The sequence below is a fragment of the Hippocampus comes genome, unplaced genomic scaffold, assembly GCF_001891065.2.
Source record: "Hippocampus comes isolate QL1 unplaced genomic scaffold, H_comes_QL1_v1.1 scaffold189, whole genome shotgun sequence".
NCBI lineage: Eukaryota > Metazoa > Chordata > Actinopteri > Syngnathiformes > Syngnathidae > Hippocampus > Hippocampus comes.
In genome coordinates this window covers 498,134-514,288 of record NW_017804802.1, presented here as the reverse complement: position 1 = coordinate 514,288, position 16,155 = coordinate 498,134, and the positions used below count along the sequence as shown (strand labels likewise).

General features: G+C 53.0%; 1 protein-coding gene across 2 annotated transcripts in view; it reads right to left on the bottom strand.

Moving 5' to 3' along the window:
- Nucleotides 1-965: 965 nt before the first annotated feature.
- The window catches only part of ttn.1 (titin, tandem duplicate 1), an 83,186-nt gene continuing 67,996 nt past the window's right edge, over nucleotides 966-16,155 (bottom strand). For both annotated transcript variants that reach the window (XM_019895048.1, XM_019895124.1), the window contains 19 exons: nucleotides 15,792-16,094; nucleotides 15,410-15,715; nucleotides 15,002-15,292; nucleotides 14,619-14,918; nucleotides 14,036-14,341; nucleotides 13,627-13,929; nucleotides 13,239-13,520; nucleotides 12,545-13,138; nucleotides 12,133-12,420; nucleotides 11,187-11,486; nucleotides 10,789-11,091; nucleotides 10,343-10,645; nucleotides 9,657-10,241; nucleotides 9,270-9,572; nucleotides 8,798-9,097; nucleotides 8,061-8,636; nucleotides 7,670-7,975; nucleotides 6,980-7,585; nucleotides 966-6,851 (listed from right to left, as the gene is read on the bottom strand). In XM_019895048.1, coding sequence (XP_019750607.1) covers nucleotides 1,990-6,851; nucleotides 6,980-7,585; nucleotides 7,670-7,975; nucleotides 8,061-8,636; nucleotides 8,798-9,097; nucleotides 9,270-9,572; nucleotides 9,657-10,241; nucleotides 10,343-10,645; nucleotides 10,789-11,091; nucleotides 11,187-11,486; nucleotides 12,133-12,420; nucleotides 12,545-13,138; nucleotides 13,239-13,520; nucleotides 13,627-13,929; nucleotides 14,036-14,341; nucleotides 14,619-14,918; nucleotides 15,002-15,292; nucleotides 15,410-15,715; nucleotides 15,792-16,094 — 11,417 coding nt within the window. In that variant the 3' untranslated portion in view covers nucleotides 966-1,989. The remainder of the gene's footprint in view (nucleotides 6,852-6,979; nucleotides 7,586-7,669; nucleotides 7,976-8,060; nucleotides 8,637-8,797; nucleotides 9,098-9,269; nucleotides 9,573-9,656; nucleotides 10,242-10,342; nucleotides 10,646-10,788; nucleotides 11,092-11,186; nucleotides 11,487-12,132; nucleotides 12,421-12,544; nucleotides 13,139-13,238; nucleotides 13,521-13,626; nucleotides 13,930-14,035; nucleotides 14,342-14,618; nucleotides 14,919-15,001; nucleotides 15,293-15,409; nucleotides 15,716-15,791; nucleotides 16,095-16,155) is intronic.

The following is a 16,155-nucleotide window of genomic DNA, read 5'->3' as shown; positions in this document are numbered from 1 at the left end:
GGTTAAACAAAGAATCTGGAAGTGTTGCGTTCAAAAAAATAATAATAATAATAGTGAATGATTTTTATTTCGTTCGCAGCTCCGAGTTTCCTGAACGCAACATACTCATAGCTGCTCTGCCATTTGCTTCCCGAGCATCATCCCTGCCTCCGATTGGCCAAGAGGGACCTCACTATCTATTTGTGTAGATACTGGAGCTTGATCCGTGGAAGATACTGTTGAGTGGAATGCATCTGATTCGCTGCTCAGAGTAAATTGCTTATGGCTCGACGGACAGTCAGATAAACAAACGTTTCTTGGAATGCTTTACTTGTTATCATGCTAAAAACCTTACGAGTTGAGTCGAGTTAGAGACAGTGAGATGGTGGAAAGAAAAGCCACCGGGTCCGGGAAGGATTTCTTATTGTTAGATTCAGAAGCAGCATCGTTGCATTGCTAAAATGGCTACAAAACGGACCTTTGGCTGTCAAGCAGCGAGGACAAGAAGCGCTCTGACGCTGGAAGAGAGGGGAAAAGGGATCAAAATGAAGAAAGACATCATCCAAGAAATTGATGTAAGTGAAAGTGAATGCTGATCATAAATTTTGCAATTTCTTTCCCTTTTTTTCTTTCTACACTGACTATATGAAGTGTCAAATAAGTCCACTATTGGAATAAAAATAAAGAGTACACATACGTTTGTGTGTGTGTGTTTACATGTGAGATGAAATTTGCTACAGTGAACTTGCTGCAAACGTGATTTCGTTGCAGAGGAGTTTCACCGTACCGTGATTGTACTGGAAGTTAGGATTGGAGGGGTGCGATGGCGCAGCGTGTCCACCGGAGGGAGACACATTCAGGCCTTCGGAGATTGTGTTTTTTTTTTTTTTTTTGTGGAATAGCTCCCACCATGCTTTGCGGCACTAAGAATCGTGTTGAAATGCGATTACTGTGTGTCAACGATGCGTGGAAAAAAATAGCCAGGATGTGGTGCTGAAAGCATGCTTTATTCGAACAAAAACAAGAAAACACTCAAGGAGGATTAGTGAAAGAAAATGCGGTTTCCCACAGCGGGTGGAGTCCACCGCGGCAGAGAACTCAACACTGACTACGAGCTACTACACACGCAAACGGGCTAATGAGCAATCCTCCAAGAGACGGCGCAGCTCCCGCGCAGCAGAGCCCACCGGGACTTTCTTTGGCGGCCGGGGGCCGTTCCCGAAGGACTGTCCTGCGCCAGAAGCGGCGCTCCAATGTCAAAGGGGAGAGAGCGCAGGCCACTCGCGCTCTCAGCCGGTCATCCAAGAAATCGGTGGTGCGACGCAGTCGGTCCGAGCGCGAGACCTCGTCGCGCCGCTTGCGTGAGGGTGACGCAGGCGGCGCTCGGGGTCTCGCTTCCGCAGGAAATAGTAAGAGCGACACGTGTCCAAATCAAATAGGTTTCTTTTTGCGTTAACTTCGACAGGGAGACGCTCTACCTGCCGAGGCCATCTTAGACGTCAACGTAGCGTTGAGGCGCAGCATTTTAGTTTCCGCGTTTAGCAGGGTATTCGTACCGCGCGGGACTTTCTCCTGTTCAAGCGCATTTGGTTTCCTTCCTTTGCTTCATATTCATCGTCATCAATAACAATCCATACATTCCCCATAACCGTCCGATCCGGCTATATACATTATGTACATGTCACTGCACAAGTGTCATCACATTGGAAAACAACTGGAGATACTTGAGTTTACCAAAGAATGAACGTCAAGTTAGGTACAAAAAAAAAGTTCTTATTTACAAGAAGATGAACCTGTGTCAATTCTTGTTGCTTATTCATGAAACAAACAATTACCAATGAGGGGAATTGGGGCGGGGGTGGGGTTAATACACCGACACGTTGTAATGGAATTTTTTTTTTTTTTCTTACATCGATCGGACCCGAACGTTGACAGTCGCGGAGGTGGAGCCGAGTTGGTTGAAGAGTCGCAGCACAGACGCTCCGCCGTCGCTCTCTCGCACTGCGGCGATCACCATTTGATTTGACTGACGGACGGGGGCGGGGATTTGGCGGTGGGGGACTTTGGCGAGACCGGCGACTTGACCCTCAGAGGGGACTTGAGCGGCTCGGGAGACCGCATCCTCTGTGGGGATTTGACAGGCTCGGGGGACCTGGCTTCAGGAGAGGCGACTCGAGGAGAGACCCCGACTTTTTGCTTGGACTCAGTCTTGCGAATGGTCAGTGTGAAATGGGCTGCTTCTTTGCCGCCGCTATTTTCCACGATCACGGCATAGTTTCCCTCATCGGACACCTGAACAGAAGAAATCTCCAAAGAGGAGCCGTACGGCGTCGAGACAATGCGGCGATAGCCGGAGGAACTCAGAGCCGCTCCCTCATGAAGCCACAATATGGAAGGCGACGGGTCGCCGTCCGCGTCGCAGACAAATCTGGCAAGACCTCCCTCCTCGACGCTCAGAGACTGAGGTTTGCTCAGGATCTTCGGAGGGACCGCGGGCTCGGCTTTTTCCCTTTCGACAACACTGACGCTCTTTGTCACCGTTTGGGCCACCGTTTCCTCGGCCGCCGCCGCCGAGATGCGGTACGCCTCCGTTTCGGCCGCGTCCGTAAGATGGGAGGATGGCGGCTCCTCATCCCGGCGGGTGGAAGAGTAGGCAGCATATCCTGTCGCTACGTCCAATGTGGCACTGTCTGAAGTCTCTCCTTTGATGTTCCTGCAGACCACAGAGTACGTTCCTGCGTCTTCAGTCACACAGTTGTTGATCTGGAGAGTCAGAAGTCCACTCGTATGGCTCATGCGGTGTTTGTCGCTGGGCTTGATCTCCTTTCCGTTGTGGAACCACTTGACTCCGGGCTCAGGTCTGGCCCGGACATTGAGGGTGAAGCTGGCGTCGGAGCCCGAGGCGACGCGATGAGATCGCAAGCGGATGCTAATGTGCGGTACGTGGTCGAGACTGAAAGGAGAATCCGACGTTCTCTCCACAGACCTCCGCTCTGACCTGAGAGTCTGCTTTCTCTCCTCGTACCTGGAGAGAAAATCGACTCTGGGCAAAGCGCTGTCTTTTTTAACCACCTTTTCTGAGGGAGCAGCTTTCATCTCCGGTTCGGAGAGCTTCTTCATGGGTTTCGGGACATATTCGGAAGCCAAAAACGTCAGGTGCTCCGATTCGATGCTCTCCGAAGCTCTTGTGACAGTGACGGCCGTTTCCTGCCTCAAACTTCGAGTCTTCTCCTCAAATTCCATGCGCTGGAGTTGACTCTTGTAGGAGGAGAGTCTCTGAGCGGTTGCGTGAGGTCGGAGCAACTCCTGATCCTCCCTCTCCTCGTAGACTCTTTGCTTCTCTCTGGGAGGTCTGTACGTGGCTTTGTCATGGCGCTGCCGCAGCTCGACAAAGCTGGGGCCGGCTTCGTATTTGGACGGAATTCGGTAAGAGTCGTACCTCGGCGAGGCTCGGGCCTCCTCCTCATCACTATATGCTCTTACGGGCGGCGAAGGGCGCAGCGCCGACAGCTCAAAGCGGACGGGGCTGAGGCTGGGCGGGGAAGCCGAGTACCCGAGTTCCAGCTCTCCCTCCAGGCGAAGCCTCTCCTCCTCGGTGGTCTTCATGGACAGATACTCCTTCACCGGCAGTAGCAGCTCCTCGTCCGACAGGTCGCCCAGGGACCTTCTCCTGATCCTGTGGTAGACATCCACCTCCGGGGAAGCCACGCGGCGCCTCGACGGCCTCACCGTCTCCAAATCGTCCCGAGTCACGGATGGGATGCGCCACCTTGGCTTGTACTGGTCCTTGATCCTGATCGGCACCTCGTAGAACTCCTCCCACCTGGAGAGACGAATACGCTTCATCCGCTTCTGCCTAATTTTCTCCAAGGGCTCCGGGAATTCATACTGATCCCTGAGCTTCTTGTACCACTTCATATCCGACAGTGGCTTGAAGTGTTTGATTTCCACGTCCTCTTCGAGCACAGCCTGGTTCACGACCCGTGGCGCGGGTACATCGTACGGCATGCGTAGTCTTTTCTCATCGGCCCGTTTCTTCCGCTCCTCTTTCTCTTTCTGTTTTTCGGCCTCCGACTTCTCGCCCTTTTTAGTGGGCACGGCGGGTTTGAACACGGTCGCCGCTTCCCTGACAGCCTGCACTGCCGCAGGAGGTAACGGTAAGACGACGGTGTCTGACAAAATCTGATGCAGCCTCACTTTTTTGTCCAATTCCTCCTTCTGAGTCAAACTCGCCCGCTCCTTCTGGCTGCTCTCGTAAACTTTCTTGACGTGGGCGACGCGTTCGACTTTTAGCGTTGCCTGGCAACTGGCGGATCCAGCAGAGTTGGTTGCGGTCACTCGGTATACACCGGAGTCTTCAGGCAGCGTGTCTCTCACGTGAAGAATGAAATAATCCAAGCCCTCGTGCACGAGTTCGATAGATGGCCCGAAGGCGATGGGCGTGCCATCCTTTTCCCACTTGAGCGCCGGGTGTCCCGACACCCTGATTTCAAAGCGAACGTTCTGGCCCTCTCTGCACTCGACATTGGCAAGAAGGCGCTTGAACATGGGCCTGATGGTGAGGTCTGCCGGTTTCGGCCGAGGAACCACGGTAAGACGAGCCTTGCAGGTGTCGTCGCCGTACCGGTTGCGGGCTACGACGCTGTACTCTGCATCGTCGTCATCGTCGACGCTGTGGATAACGAGCTGGTACAGGCCTGTGTCACTGATGAAGGTGTACTTTTTGTCATCCTCTCCGGGGAGCAGCTTTTGTCCAGATTTGTGCCACGTGACGCGGGGCTCGGGGTGAACGGTGATGGTCACGCCAAAGCGCACGTCCTCGCCAACGTATGCCGTGTGGTTAACCAGCGGAAGGGTGAACTCCGGCGGCTTCTGAAGCATTCTGGCCGTGTCGATTCGACGCTTGGTCCTCTTGACCACGCGAGCGGTGAAGAAGTCACGGTATGACCTGACGCCGTTGACGAAGAGCTCCGCGTAGACGCTGTCCTCGCCGTATTCATTGACGACTTTGCATCTGTACGTGCCGTCGTCCGCTCTCGTCACCTTGGCGATCGTGATCGCCGCCAGGCCGTCGTCATAATCGATTTTGTACCTGTCGCTAGCTTCCAGTTGCCTGACGCCGCAATACCAAGTGACCTCAGTGGTGCTGTCATAGTTGTCAATGTTGCAGATGAACTTGGCACTGTCACCCTCGCTGGCCACCAAGTGTCCGACCTGGCCTCCGACCGGTCCGTGTTCAAACGGAGCGATCTTCACCTTGGCGATGAACACGCCTCGCTGGGACCTAATCGAGCCGCCGCTGGCCACGCGAGCCGCAGACACGGCGGTATTCCATTCTTTCCTCGCCATTGTCTGGTAGTATCTCTTGTGTCTGGTGCTCTGGATGGTTCCGGTACTCAAATGTTCCGCAGGCGCGGACAACCACGGATGCAGCAGCGCCTCGGCAGCGGTCATGCGGTGCTTGCGTTCCTTCGTCATTAAGCGGTCTGTGAAGTCCAACGCTTCAACGCTGACCCGCTTGAAGGATTCGTCATCGTAGCTGTAGGCTGCGTTTGAAATGTTGTCAATCATCTGCTGGTTGGTTTCGGCCACGAATGGATTGAGTCCACTGAGGAGTACGTAGGACAGGACGCCGACTGACCACATGTCGGTCACGGTGCTCACCATGTCACACTGGTGGATCTCAGGGGCGGCGTACTCCACAGTGGTGTACTGGACCTTGATTTGCTCTCCCGGCGTCAGGTGTCTGCACTGGCCCAACTCGATGATTTTTACAACGGAGCTGGTTCTTGTCGCGTACACGACGTTCTCGGGTCTGATGTCAAAATGCCCGTAGCTCTGACTGTGCAGAAACTCGAGGGCGGAGCAGATCTGCCGAATGTAATTGGCGATCTCTCGCTCATTGAGCTCAAACTCTGCTGCGTTGAGACGCTCAAAGATGTCGCCGCCTGAGATGAAGTCGTAGATCAGGACCAGCTCCTCTGGGCTATCGAATGACTCGTGGAGAAGGAGGAAGTTGGCGTGCTTGGCCAGGTTCAGTGTCGCTATCTCTTTCTTCACAATCGCCTGATCCGCACCCCTGACTTTGACAAATTTAGCCATGTAGGTCTTCTCAGAGCTGATGCTCACACAGCGGTGGACGATACCAAACTGACCTCTTCCCAATTCTTCTGCAATAGCAAATCTGTGATGCAGATTCTTCGCATCAGAGTGTTGGGCTTTGCTTCTGGGAACGTGCCCTGTCTCGTCAACCTCCCTGTCATAGAGAAGAACTCTGGATTTGTCCTCCTTCGTCATGACGGGTCCGCTGCTCTCGGACGGGGCACTCTGTCCAAATTTGTTCTCGGCGATGACTCTGAACTGATAGCTCGTTCCCCCGAAGAGATTGATAACAGTGTAGCGGGTGTCACGAGATTGAGCGACGCGCTCCCACATCTCGGCTGTGGTGGGGCACTTTTCAATCGTGTAACTGATCACCCTGCTGCCGCCATCGTTTGCTGGGGCAACCCAATTAAGTGTGACGCAGTCTCGAGAGACATCGCTGGCTTTAATGCCGCGCGGGGGATCAGGGACATCCGCCACGTCCAGCTCGACCGTCTGCTGATCAATCCCAAATCTGTTTTTAGCGCAGACAATGTAGAATCCAGCGTCCCTCTTCTCCACCCCGTTGGGGAACACCAAAGAAGTGAAGGATCGCGTGACGATGACTTGGTAGTGGCCATTGCTGTCGATAAGATCTTGTCCCTTCTGCCATGTGATGACAGGATCTGGCTTGCCACCGAAAGGTATCTTAATATTGACCATTTCTCCACGCAGGGCAGGAATTGCTTCTTTGTCCTTGAGGTTCTTGGGAAGGTGGATCTTTGCAGGAACTGATAACAGAGGAAAACGTAGTCATTGTGAAGAGAACATCTGTTGTTGAGAACAAGTAAGTAATAACATATTTGTCCCCCCCCCCACCCCCACCCTCAAAAAAAAAAACCATGCAATGTATTCTTACTTTCAACATCCAGAGAGATGGTAGCACAGATGGAACCTCCTTGGTTGGTTGCCCTGATCTGGTACACAGTCGAGTCTTCCTCGTCAGCCTCGGCGATGACCAGTTGGTGGTAACCTCCCTTGAATTCTTGAATCTTGATCTTCTTTCCATCCGAATGGATCTCCTTTCCTCGTCGGAACCACTTGATGACGGGTTTGGGCTGACCTGTGATCTTGCAGACGAGCGTAGCGTTGCTCTTGTGTTTGACGCTTATATTCCTCAGCTCCTCCCTGAACGCAGGCGCTCGAACGTCAACCGCTACGGCGGGGACAATGGGAGCACTCTCCTCACTGTAGTCACTTTGTCCTCCGAGGTTCTCGCACTTCACCCGAAATACATGTTCGATGCCCTCTGACAAGCATTTGACGGAAAAGACCGTCTGTTTGATCTCATCTGCGGTCACCGGCGTCCATTCGCCCCATTCTTTCTTGGTCCTCTTTTGCTTCTTCTCAAGGCAATAGCTCTTGATTTTGGAGCCGCCGTCACTGAGGGGAGGCTTCCAGGAAACCACGCAGGAGTCTTTGGTGATTCCAGAAACAACTATTGCCTGAGGCGGTGATGGTTTCTCTGCGGACAAGAAAATGTTTTGTCAGTACAGCAGCACGGCGTTTGTCTGAATTTGGTGAAGATTAGCTTGTGGACTGAACAAACCCAATTGGCTCTTAATGAGGATCGGCGCGATGAGTTCAAGCGGCTCGCTGTTGCCATTGCGATTCTGGGCGTATACGCGGAAAAAGTATCCAACGCTGTCGGTCAGGTTGGGCACGCGACAGGTTGTGCCATTAATGGATGATGACACCAGTTCCCACTCGCTTCCTTCCTTGTCCTCGCGCTTCTCCACGATGTAGTTGGTAATCAGGCATCCGCCGTCGTCGCCGGGAGGCTTCCAGCTGATGATGACAGAGTTCTTCAGGAGCGCCTCCAGAACGATGGGACCCTGGGGGGCGTCAGGTTTGTCTGCAAACAAAGGATTGCGGCGCATCGGAATCGTGATCGCTTTGACCAAGGCAAAGCTAGTACTCGCCGAGGTGTGAGGACGTACCGTAGATTTCAACATTAAAGGCGGTGTCGGCCCTGCCAAAGTGGTTGTGCAGTCGGATCCTGTATTTTCCTCCGTGGATTCTGCGCTGCACGTTCTTGATGATGAGGTGGGTATAATGCTCCGTGGTCTCGATACTGACGTCCTCCGAGTTCTCCAAGGTCTTCGCCTCCTGGAGCCACATAATCTTTGGTGCAGGACGGCCAATGTACACAGCGTGGATGCGCAGGGTTGTTCCCAGACCGGCGTAGTAGGTGCTCTTCAACGGGTAGTCGGAGTGGAAGGAGGGAGCGGCTTCCAGGACGAGAACTCCTGTGGTTTCTGCTTCTCCGGCATCGTTGGTAGCCTTACAGGTGTATTCTCCCTCGTCTTCTTGTTGGTCGGTCATGACGGAAAGGGAGTGGTTACGGCCATCGGAGCTCATCTCGTATTTGCGGGACTCGACGATCTCCTTTCCCGCGTGGTACCACCGGATCTCTGGAACAGGCCTGCCGATGATCTGGCACTTCATGACAGCGGGCTGTCCAAGCTTCTCCGTGACTTCATCCATTTCCTTTCTCAGACTTGGTTTTGTTTCAACTAGGTCAGGGGCAAGCAGAGAGATACACAAAGTCTCACATGTGAACAGGTGGCTGATTGTCTGGTGACAACAATTGATATCTTCATTCATATATATATATGCCTGTATATGAGAGAGAGAGAGAGCGGTAGATGGATAGAACGATAGATAGTCTACGTACCACTCAGTTTAGTCTTAATGCAAGTGGCTGTCCGTCGAGGCCTGCTTATTCCGGTCTCATTCTCGGCAAGTACTCTGAACTCATATTCAGTAGCTTCAGCCAGGCCACGCATGGTGAACTCCTGTTCTTTCAGCCTCTCCCTGTGGCATTTCTTCCAGGTGCTTTCAGTGGACTTCCTGTATTCCACCCAATAGCCCAGGACCTCTTTTCCACCATCACACTCTGGAGCTTGCCAGCGAATGGTGATCAAGTTGTTCGTCACAGTTGTTGTATCAATTTCACCCGGCTGGCTTGGCTTGTCTGCAAGGTACAAACAAGCAAAGCAAAGTCAAATGTCCTTACTGACCGCAGCCACGCAAGAGCGCGAGTGAGACGAGAGATGAGAACTCTTCATGCGAATGAAAGGACGTGTCTTTGAAAGGAAGGCGGTTGGCGGTCAAGCCTTTGACTTCCCTCAAATATAATGACTCACCGAATGGATCTTTGCACGTGACTGTATCTGACACGGGTCCGGCCTCACTCTCGCCGATGTCATTGACCGCAAAAATACGGAAGTGATAGTCCGCATTTGCCGTGAGGCCAGACAGGGTAAACGTGGTGGAGGGAATCCTGGCGGGGTGACGAGACCATTGCTCCGCAGACGCCTCCTTGTACTCGATGAAGTAACCGGTGACGGAAGACCCTCCGTCATCCTTTGGTCTGGACCATGTCAGTGCCACGGAGCTCTTGGTGACATCCACGATCTCCGGCGGGGTACCGGAAGGCTGCGGTGGGCCTATTTTGCAAACGAGAGTTTCCCGGCTCACCAACAGCTGTTGAATCGATTCTGGCACGTGATGGGAAAAGCAAGAAGACTTACAAAGCGGAGTCTTGGGCACCAGCGGCTGCTCCGACTTCAGCGATGGACCGATACCAAAAGAGTTCTCAGCGGTAACCTTAAAGTGATATTCTGTTCCTTCGTTTAGGCCCTTGACAAGCAGCTGGTTATCAGTCACCCTGCTGTCCACCGTGTACCACGCATTTCTGGTGACCTCTCTTCTTTCAACAATGTAACCGAGTATCGCGGCACCGCCGTCGTCGGCGGGCACTTTCCAGGACACCTTCACAGAGTTGGCCTGGATTTCCTCAAACGTTAACGGTCCTTCTGGAGCACTCGGACGGCCAATGACATTGACCTTGATTTGGGCCTTCTTCCTGCCAACTTTATTTTCCAAGCACAGCTCATATACACCGGAGTCGCTCCTCTCGGCTCCTTTGATCACCAGTTCACTGGTGTCTCCGGTGAAAGCAACCATGGCCTTGAGTGACAGTGGCCCGCTGTCCTTTGACCACGAGCAGGTGGGGGGAGGTTTCCCCTTGATGGGAAGAGAGAGCCGGACCACCCCGCCGTGACGAACCACGTACACGTCTTTGTATTTCAGCTCGAGTTCACAATCGGGAGATTCTGGCGAGCCAAAGGGTAGAAATGCGAGTTATTTTTCCACTGACTTCCATGAAAACAACACGGTGACTGTAGCCGGCGTGGTCATTCCCGTACGTGCTTACCAAACATCTCTGTGACGGCGATAGTTCCAGGAACTTCGGCCGGCTCGCCGGAACCTCCCGCGTTGCAGGCCAGTACTCGGAATTTGAACTCCTCTCCTTGTGGCATGTTGGTCAGTGTGTACTCGCAGATCAGAGATGGGGTGGTGTTGCATTTGAGCCAAGCCATGGTGCCCACTTTCTGCATCTCAATGAGGTACCCGTCCACTCTCGCGTCTCCCTCATCATCGGGGGGACTCCAAGCCAGTGAGACGGACGACTTGGTGGTTTCCGTGATCCGAGGGTTCTGCGGGCAACCGGGCGGATCTGACCGGGACAGAAAGAGAGTTACGGTTTTATGGATCCGACTGTCAACGTGAAATGAATCAAAACATTGAGACTTGACAAAGTGCTGTGCAGAAAAAAAAAAAACGCAGAAATATTTCATTTGGGTGTTGCTGATCTCTCACCGATGGGATCTGACGCCACAGCTGGTTTCGAAGGCAAACTTGGTTTGCTTAATCCGCGTGCGTTGATAGCGATGATTCTGTGTTCGTACTCCAGGCCTTCGATGAGCTCCGTCGAGCGGTATCTGTTCATGGTGACGGGATTCTTGTTGGCACGCACCCATCTGTCAGCCCGGACTTCTTTGCGCTCGATGATGTAGCCGGAAACCTCCAGCCCGCCGTCCTCTTCTGGCGGGTTCCAGGCAACAGTCATGCCGTCGCGTGAAACATCAAAAATAGTCGGTCGGCCGGGAGATCCAGACACATCTGTGGAGGTGAGACAACACGTTAGCCTTCTGTCAGGGCTTATGAGCACATCTACTTTTGGGAATTAAAAAAAAAAAAAAAAAAACAGTCGTTACTTGTCAGGCTCCGACAGGTGACAATCTCAGACTGTAAGAATTCTCCGGTGCCGTAGTGATTCACAGCAGCCGCACGGAAGACGTACTCTTCTCCCTCAGTCAGGTTCTCAAATTTGAAGGTGGGTCGACTGACAGAGTCCGAAACCGGCACCCAGCCTGGTCTGTGGGCATCTCGTTGCTCCACCGCGTAGCCACTGACCGGAGCTCCGCCGTCCCTGGCAGGAGGATCCCAGCTACAGGTGACTGTGGTGGCGTCAATCTCATCAAATCGGATTGGTCCTTCTGGTTCGTCGGGTTTGGCTGAGAGAAAATCAGAGTGCCAAAATGATTCCGACCGCACTTCTTTTGTTGTATGAAATCAGGTTCAATGTCTTCCATATTCAGTAGTGGGTAGTAACGTACTACATTGACTTCATCGCATTAACACAAGCAACATTTTGGGACAAATTATACACGCCACATAGTTTGGATTAAAGTTTTTACTGGTGTGTGTGTGTGTGTGTGTGTCTATCTATCTATCTTTATCTATCTGTCTATGTCTATATACAGTATATAGATATAGATAGATACACACACACACACACACACACACACACACACACACACACACACACACATACACACACACACATACACATACACACAGCTATGCTAACGCACGACTGCTTCGGAACGAAAAGACGCAGCTCCAAAAAAAGCCTCCATGTTGTTATTAGACTTGGTCAACAGGAAGCTTCTTCATTCCATCGTTTGTGTGAATAAAGCCAATGCTTGTTTTTTATTCCATTCCACGCCATTATGCATGTATGCTCTTATTCTAAAGTAACAGACTGAGCTCCTGCTTGAGTACAATGCGTGGTGGCTACTCCGCCCACCTCTGACCATATTTCACCTGAACATATCTGAACATATCAAAGATAAGGCCCATCCGCAGGGGTTTCCTTACAGAGAATGACAACCTTGATGACCTCGGCGGTAACACCAACAGCGTTCTTCAACTCCAAGGTGTAGTTTCCAGTATCGTCAATGGTCGTGTCGGCAATGGTTAGTTTGGAAAAGTTGCCGGTGCTCCGGATCTTGACACGGTCTGTGATTTTGATCCTACTTTCGCCAAAGAACCAGAAGCAAGACGGGGGAGGCCTGCCGACGATCGGCAGGTCCAGCTCCAGGGTTTTACCGGCCAGAAGGTGAACGGCTTTCTGCGGAAGGCTTGTGAAATCCGCTGCGGGCATCACTGGAAAAAAACAAGAAGCCCCGCCCCGCCCCCGCAATGTTTAGGAAAGGCGAAAAAACATGTTTGGTCTCGTGCAAAAAGACCAAAAAAATCAAAACGCTCTGACTATGACTATGCCGGTCACCTCTTTGTTCTTTGACGGTCACCGGTGCGACCAGCTCCTTTGCTTCACCGGCACCTCGACTGTTGATGGCTTTGATTCTGAACAAGTACTGCTCCCCTTCATTCAGCTTCTCAATGGTGTGCTCAAAGTCGGTTAGCTTGAGCGAGGCCACCTTCATCCACTTGTCGGTGCCAAATTTGCAGGCCTCAACCACGTAACCGGTCAGTCTGCTACCTCCGTCGTGCTCGGGTTTCTCCCAGCCCAACGAAACGGCGCTTTTGGTGACATCGACCACCTCCAATTTGCGCGGCGGGTGAGGCACCTCGCAAACCAGGACGACGTCCGATGTCTCGCGAGGCTCACCGACACCGTAAATGTTTTCAGGCAGGACGCGGAAGTAATACAGCATGCCCTCCATCAGGCCCTCAATCTTGAAGGATGTCTTGCTGCACTTGGAAGTGACGGTTTTGTAGGCTCTCATGGAGGCCTCGCGCCTCTCAAGAATGTAATTATTGACAGGGGCTCCGCCGTCGACAGTCGGGGCATCCCAGGAGATGGTGGCGTATTCTTTGGTCAGTTCCTTGATCTTGATCGGTCCTGTCGGTCCCGGCGTGTCTAGAATTCCAAAAAAAAAAGTTCACAATTTGGATACAGCATTCCTAAATAGTCCGAATCACGACGTACGCATCGACTCGTGACACGGTCGTCCGCTTACCGTAGACTTTGACCAGAATATCGACTTCTCGTTTCCCGGCAGAGTTCTCGGCCACCAGCGTGTATTTTCCAGCATCGTATCGGTGGACCTTGTCAATGATGAGCGTGGTTGAGTTGTGGGTGACCTCGACGAAGCCTCGGCTGTTAAGGTCGACGCCCGGCTTGCTCCAAATGATTGTCGGAGCGGGACGGCCGCTAACATTGACAAAGAGACGCAGAGAACCGCCGGCACGCAGGCAGATGGTCTTCTTCAGATCATCGTGGAGCTCCAAGTCAGGAGTTTCTGTTGGGTCGAGATCATAATGAATGAGCCTGTTCAGCCTGTCTGTCTGTCTGTCGTTCTTAGCAGGAGAGAAAATGATATTCTTCCGATCGAACGGGCAACATACCGATTCTCTCCACTGGCTCTGTTTCGGCACAGGGCTCGCTGAAGTCTCCGGTGCCGTTGATGTTGAGGCCGGCCACTCGGAAGCTATACTTCTTCCCCGAGCAAAGTCCGGTCGCCGTGTGTTCCGAAGTCCGCAGCGTCTTCTCGTGGGCCTTTGTCCACTCCTCTGTCCCAGCTTCCTGCATTTCCAAAATGTAGGCCAGCACATCAGCTCCTCCGTCCTCCACGGGGCGGGACCAGGCCAAGCTGATGCTGTCAGCATGGGTGTCAGTGATACGAGGTACAGAGGGGGCAGACGGGGTGCCTAAGACGAGGGGAGGGAGAGATTTTAAAAGCAGCCATCGGCGGTCACGGCCGGTCGGCGCGTCACCAACAAATTGTATTTGTCCATCAGCGACTGCCGAACTTACATGTCGGCTCTCTGCAGACAACATAGAGAGAAACCTCACTGGGCTCACTCTCTCCAGCCTTGTTGACGGCAGTGACCCTGAACTGGTAGACGTTGCCTTCGGTCAAACCCGACACTTTCAGTGTCGTGTCGAGATGAGCTCCGCTTCTGTTCACCTTCACCCAGCGGGCGCTCTTCTTCTCACGCCTCTCAACCAGATAGTGGACCAACGGACTGCCGCCATCGCTCTCAGGCTTCAGCCACTCAATGGTCGCAAAGTCCTTTCCGGACACCAGGATCTCCGGTGCACTCGGTGGAGTTGGCACAGCTGGAAGAGGATGTGCTTCAGGTTGAAATCGACAACTCCGGCAGGCGGGGGTTATAATAACGATGATTGCTGGAAGGCAAGCCCGTCGCGTAGCGGAACGTGGCGTTACCGTCTACGTGACGGCAGCACCGCATGCCGCTAGGACTACGATCCAACAAAGCGGTCATTGACGTGCGGGAAAACCACGAGCGAAAACTTCCGACTGCAAGCGACGCCATGAAGGAAATGCGTTTCGCACACATTTTGATTTTGCACACGGCCGGACGGTAACACTCACTGAAAGTGTTTCTGGCGACCATGGGCTCGGAGAGAAGCGGGACTCCGGGGCCGTACTTGTTGATTCCCCGGACTCGGAACAAGTATTCTGTGTTCTTGACAAGTCCGGTGATGCCACAGGTCAGCTCCTTGCACTCGGCATGCATGAAAACCCAGTTCAGTCTGTTGGTGTCCCTCCTCTCGACGAGGTAGTGGGACACCTCGTCACCGCCGTCCTCCAAAGGTGGCTTCCAGCTCAGCGTGCACGACTCCTCTGTGACCTTGCTGATCTGGATGCCGCCTTCGCACGCCCCTGGGGTGTCTAGAAACATTCGCCACCGCGTTGTTAGTCGCCTCCGGGTCTGAAAAGGATTTTGATGACCGATACGACGCACGCCTACTCACCGAGGACTTTGACGTTGACTTCGGCAGTCTTTGTTCCACTCACGTTCCTGACGGTGAGAATATACTTGCCGGTGTCATCTCTGTCACAGAACTTGATGATGGCCGTCGCCCGGCTGGCTGTGTATCGCAAGTGGTACTTCTCGCATAACTCCAGTTCCCTGCTGCCCTTGGACCAGGAAGCTTTGGGGTCAGGCCTGCCACCCACCGCAGCGTCCAGAACCAGGTCTGACCCCGCTCTCACCATAACAACTTCAGACAGGAGTTTGCCATCCAGCTGAGCCTTTGGAGGTTCTAGCGTAACATATCGACATATTTATTTTACACTCGCTGCATCCGCGCGGTCGGCCTGGGTATTTGCCGCATACTGTACGTGACATCAGATCTTCACAAATACCTCAAAGAGCTTACCAAAGTCAGTCTTGCACTGCACGGAACCGGTGGAATCTGATGGGGCGCTAAAGACCTGGTTGGCATTCTTGGCAATGACTCTGAACTCGTAGGGTTCTCCTTCTCCCAGGGCGGTAACGGTGTAGAAAGTGTCAGTCACGTTCGTGTAGTTACACTTCAGCCAGCGGCCCTCGCCGGTCAAGGTGAATGGTTTACGCTCAATGACGTATCCGACGATTGGACTGCCACCGTCATTCAGCGGCGGCAGCCATTTGAGCGACACTGTGGTCCTGGTTACATTTGTCACTTCTGGCTTGCTTGGCGCGTCTAAAAATGGAAACGTTGACTCGTGTGAGTCGTAGGTCGGAGGTGATCAACATTTGCGGGGGCGAGCAATACTCACCGACGGGGTTTTGGGCGACTGCTCCTTTGGAGGCTTCGCTGGCCTTGCTCAGACCGGCACTGTTCATCGCATAAACTCGGAACTGGTACTCGAGGCCTTCAACGAGGTCTTCCGCCTTATAAAAGCACTCAAAGCATGGGATCTTGTTTTCCCTCACCCAAAGAATATTGTTTCGCTCTTTCTTCTCAATCCAGTAACCTGTCACCTCGCTGCCGCCGTCGTGATAGGGCTCCTCCCACTTCAAGGTCATCGTGTTGGCAGAGATGTTCAAGACGGATGGCCTTGTTGGGGGTCCGGGAGGTGCTGTCGCAGTCAAACGTGAAGTTCGTGAGCCATTCATGCCTTTTGCGATCCAAAGTGTTGT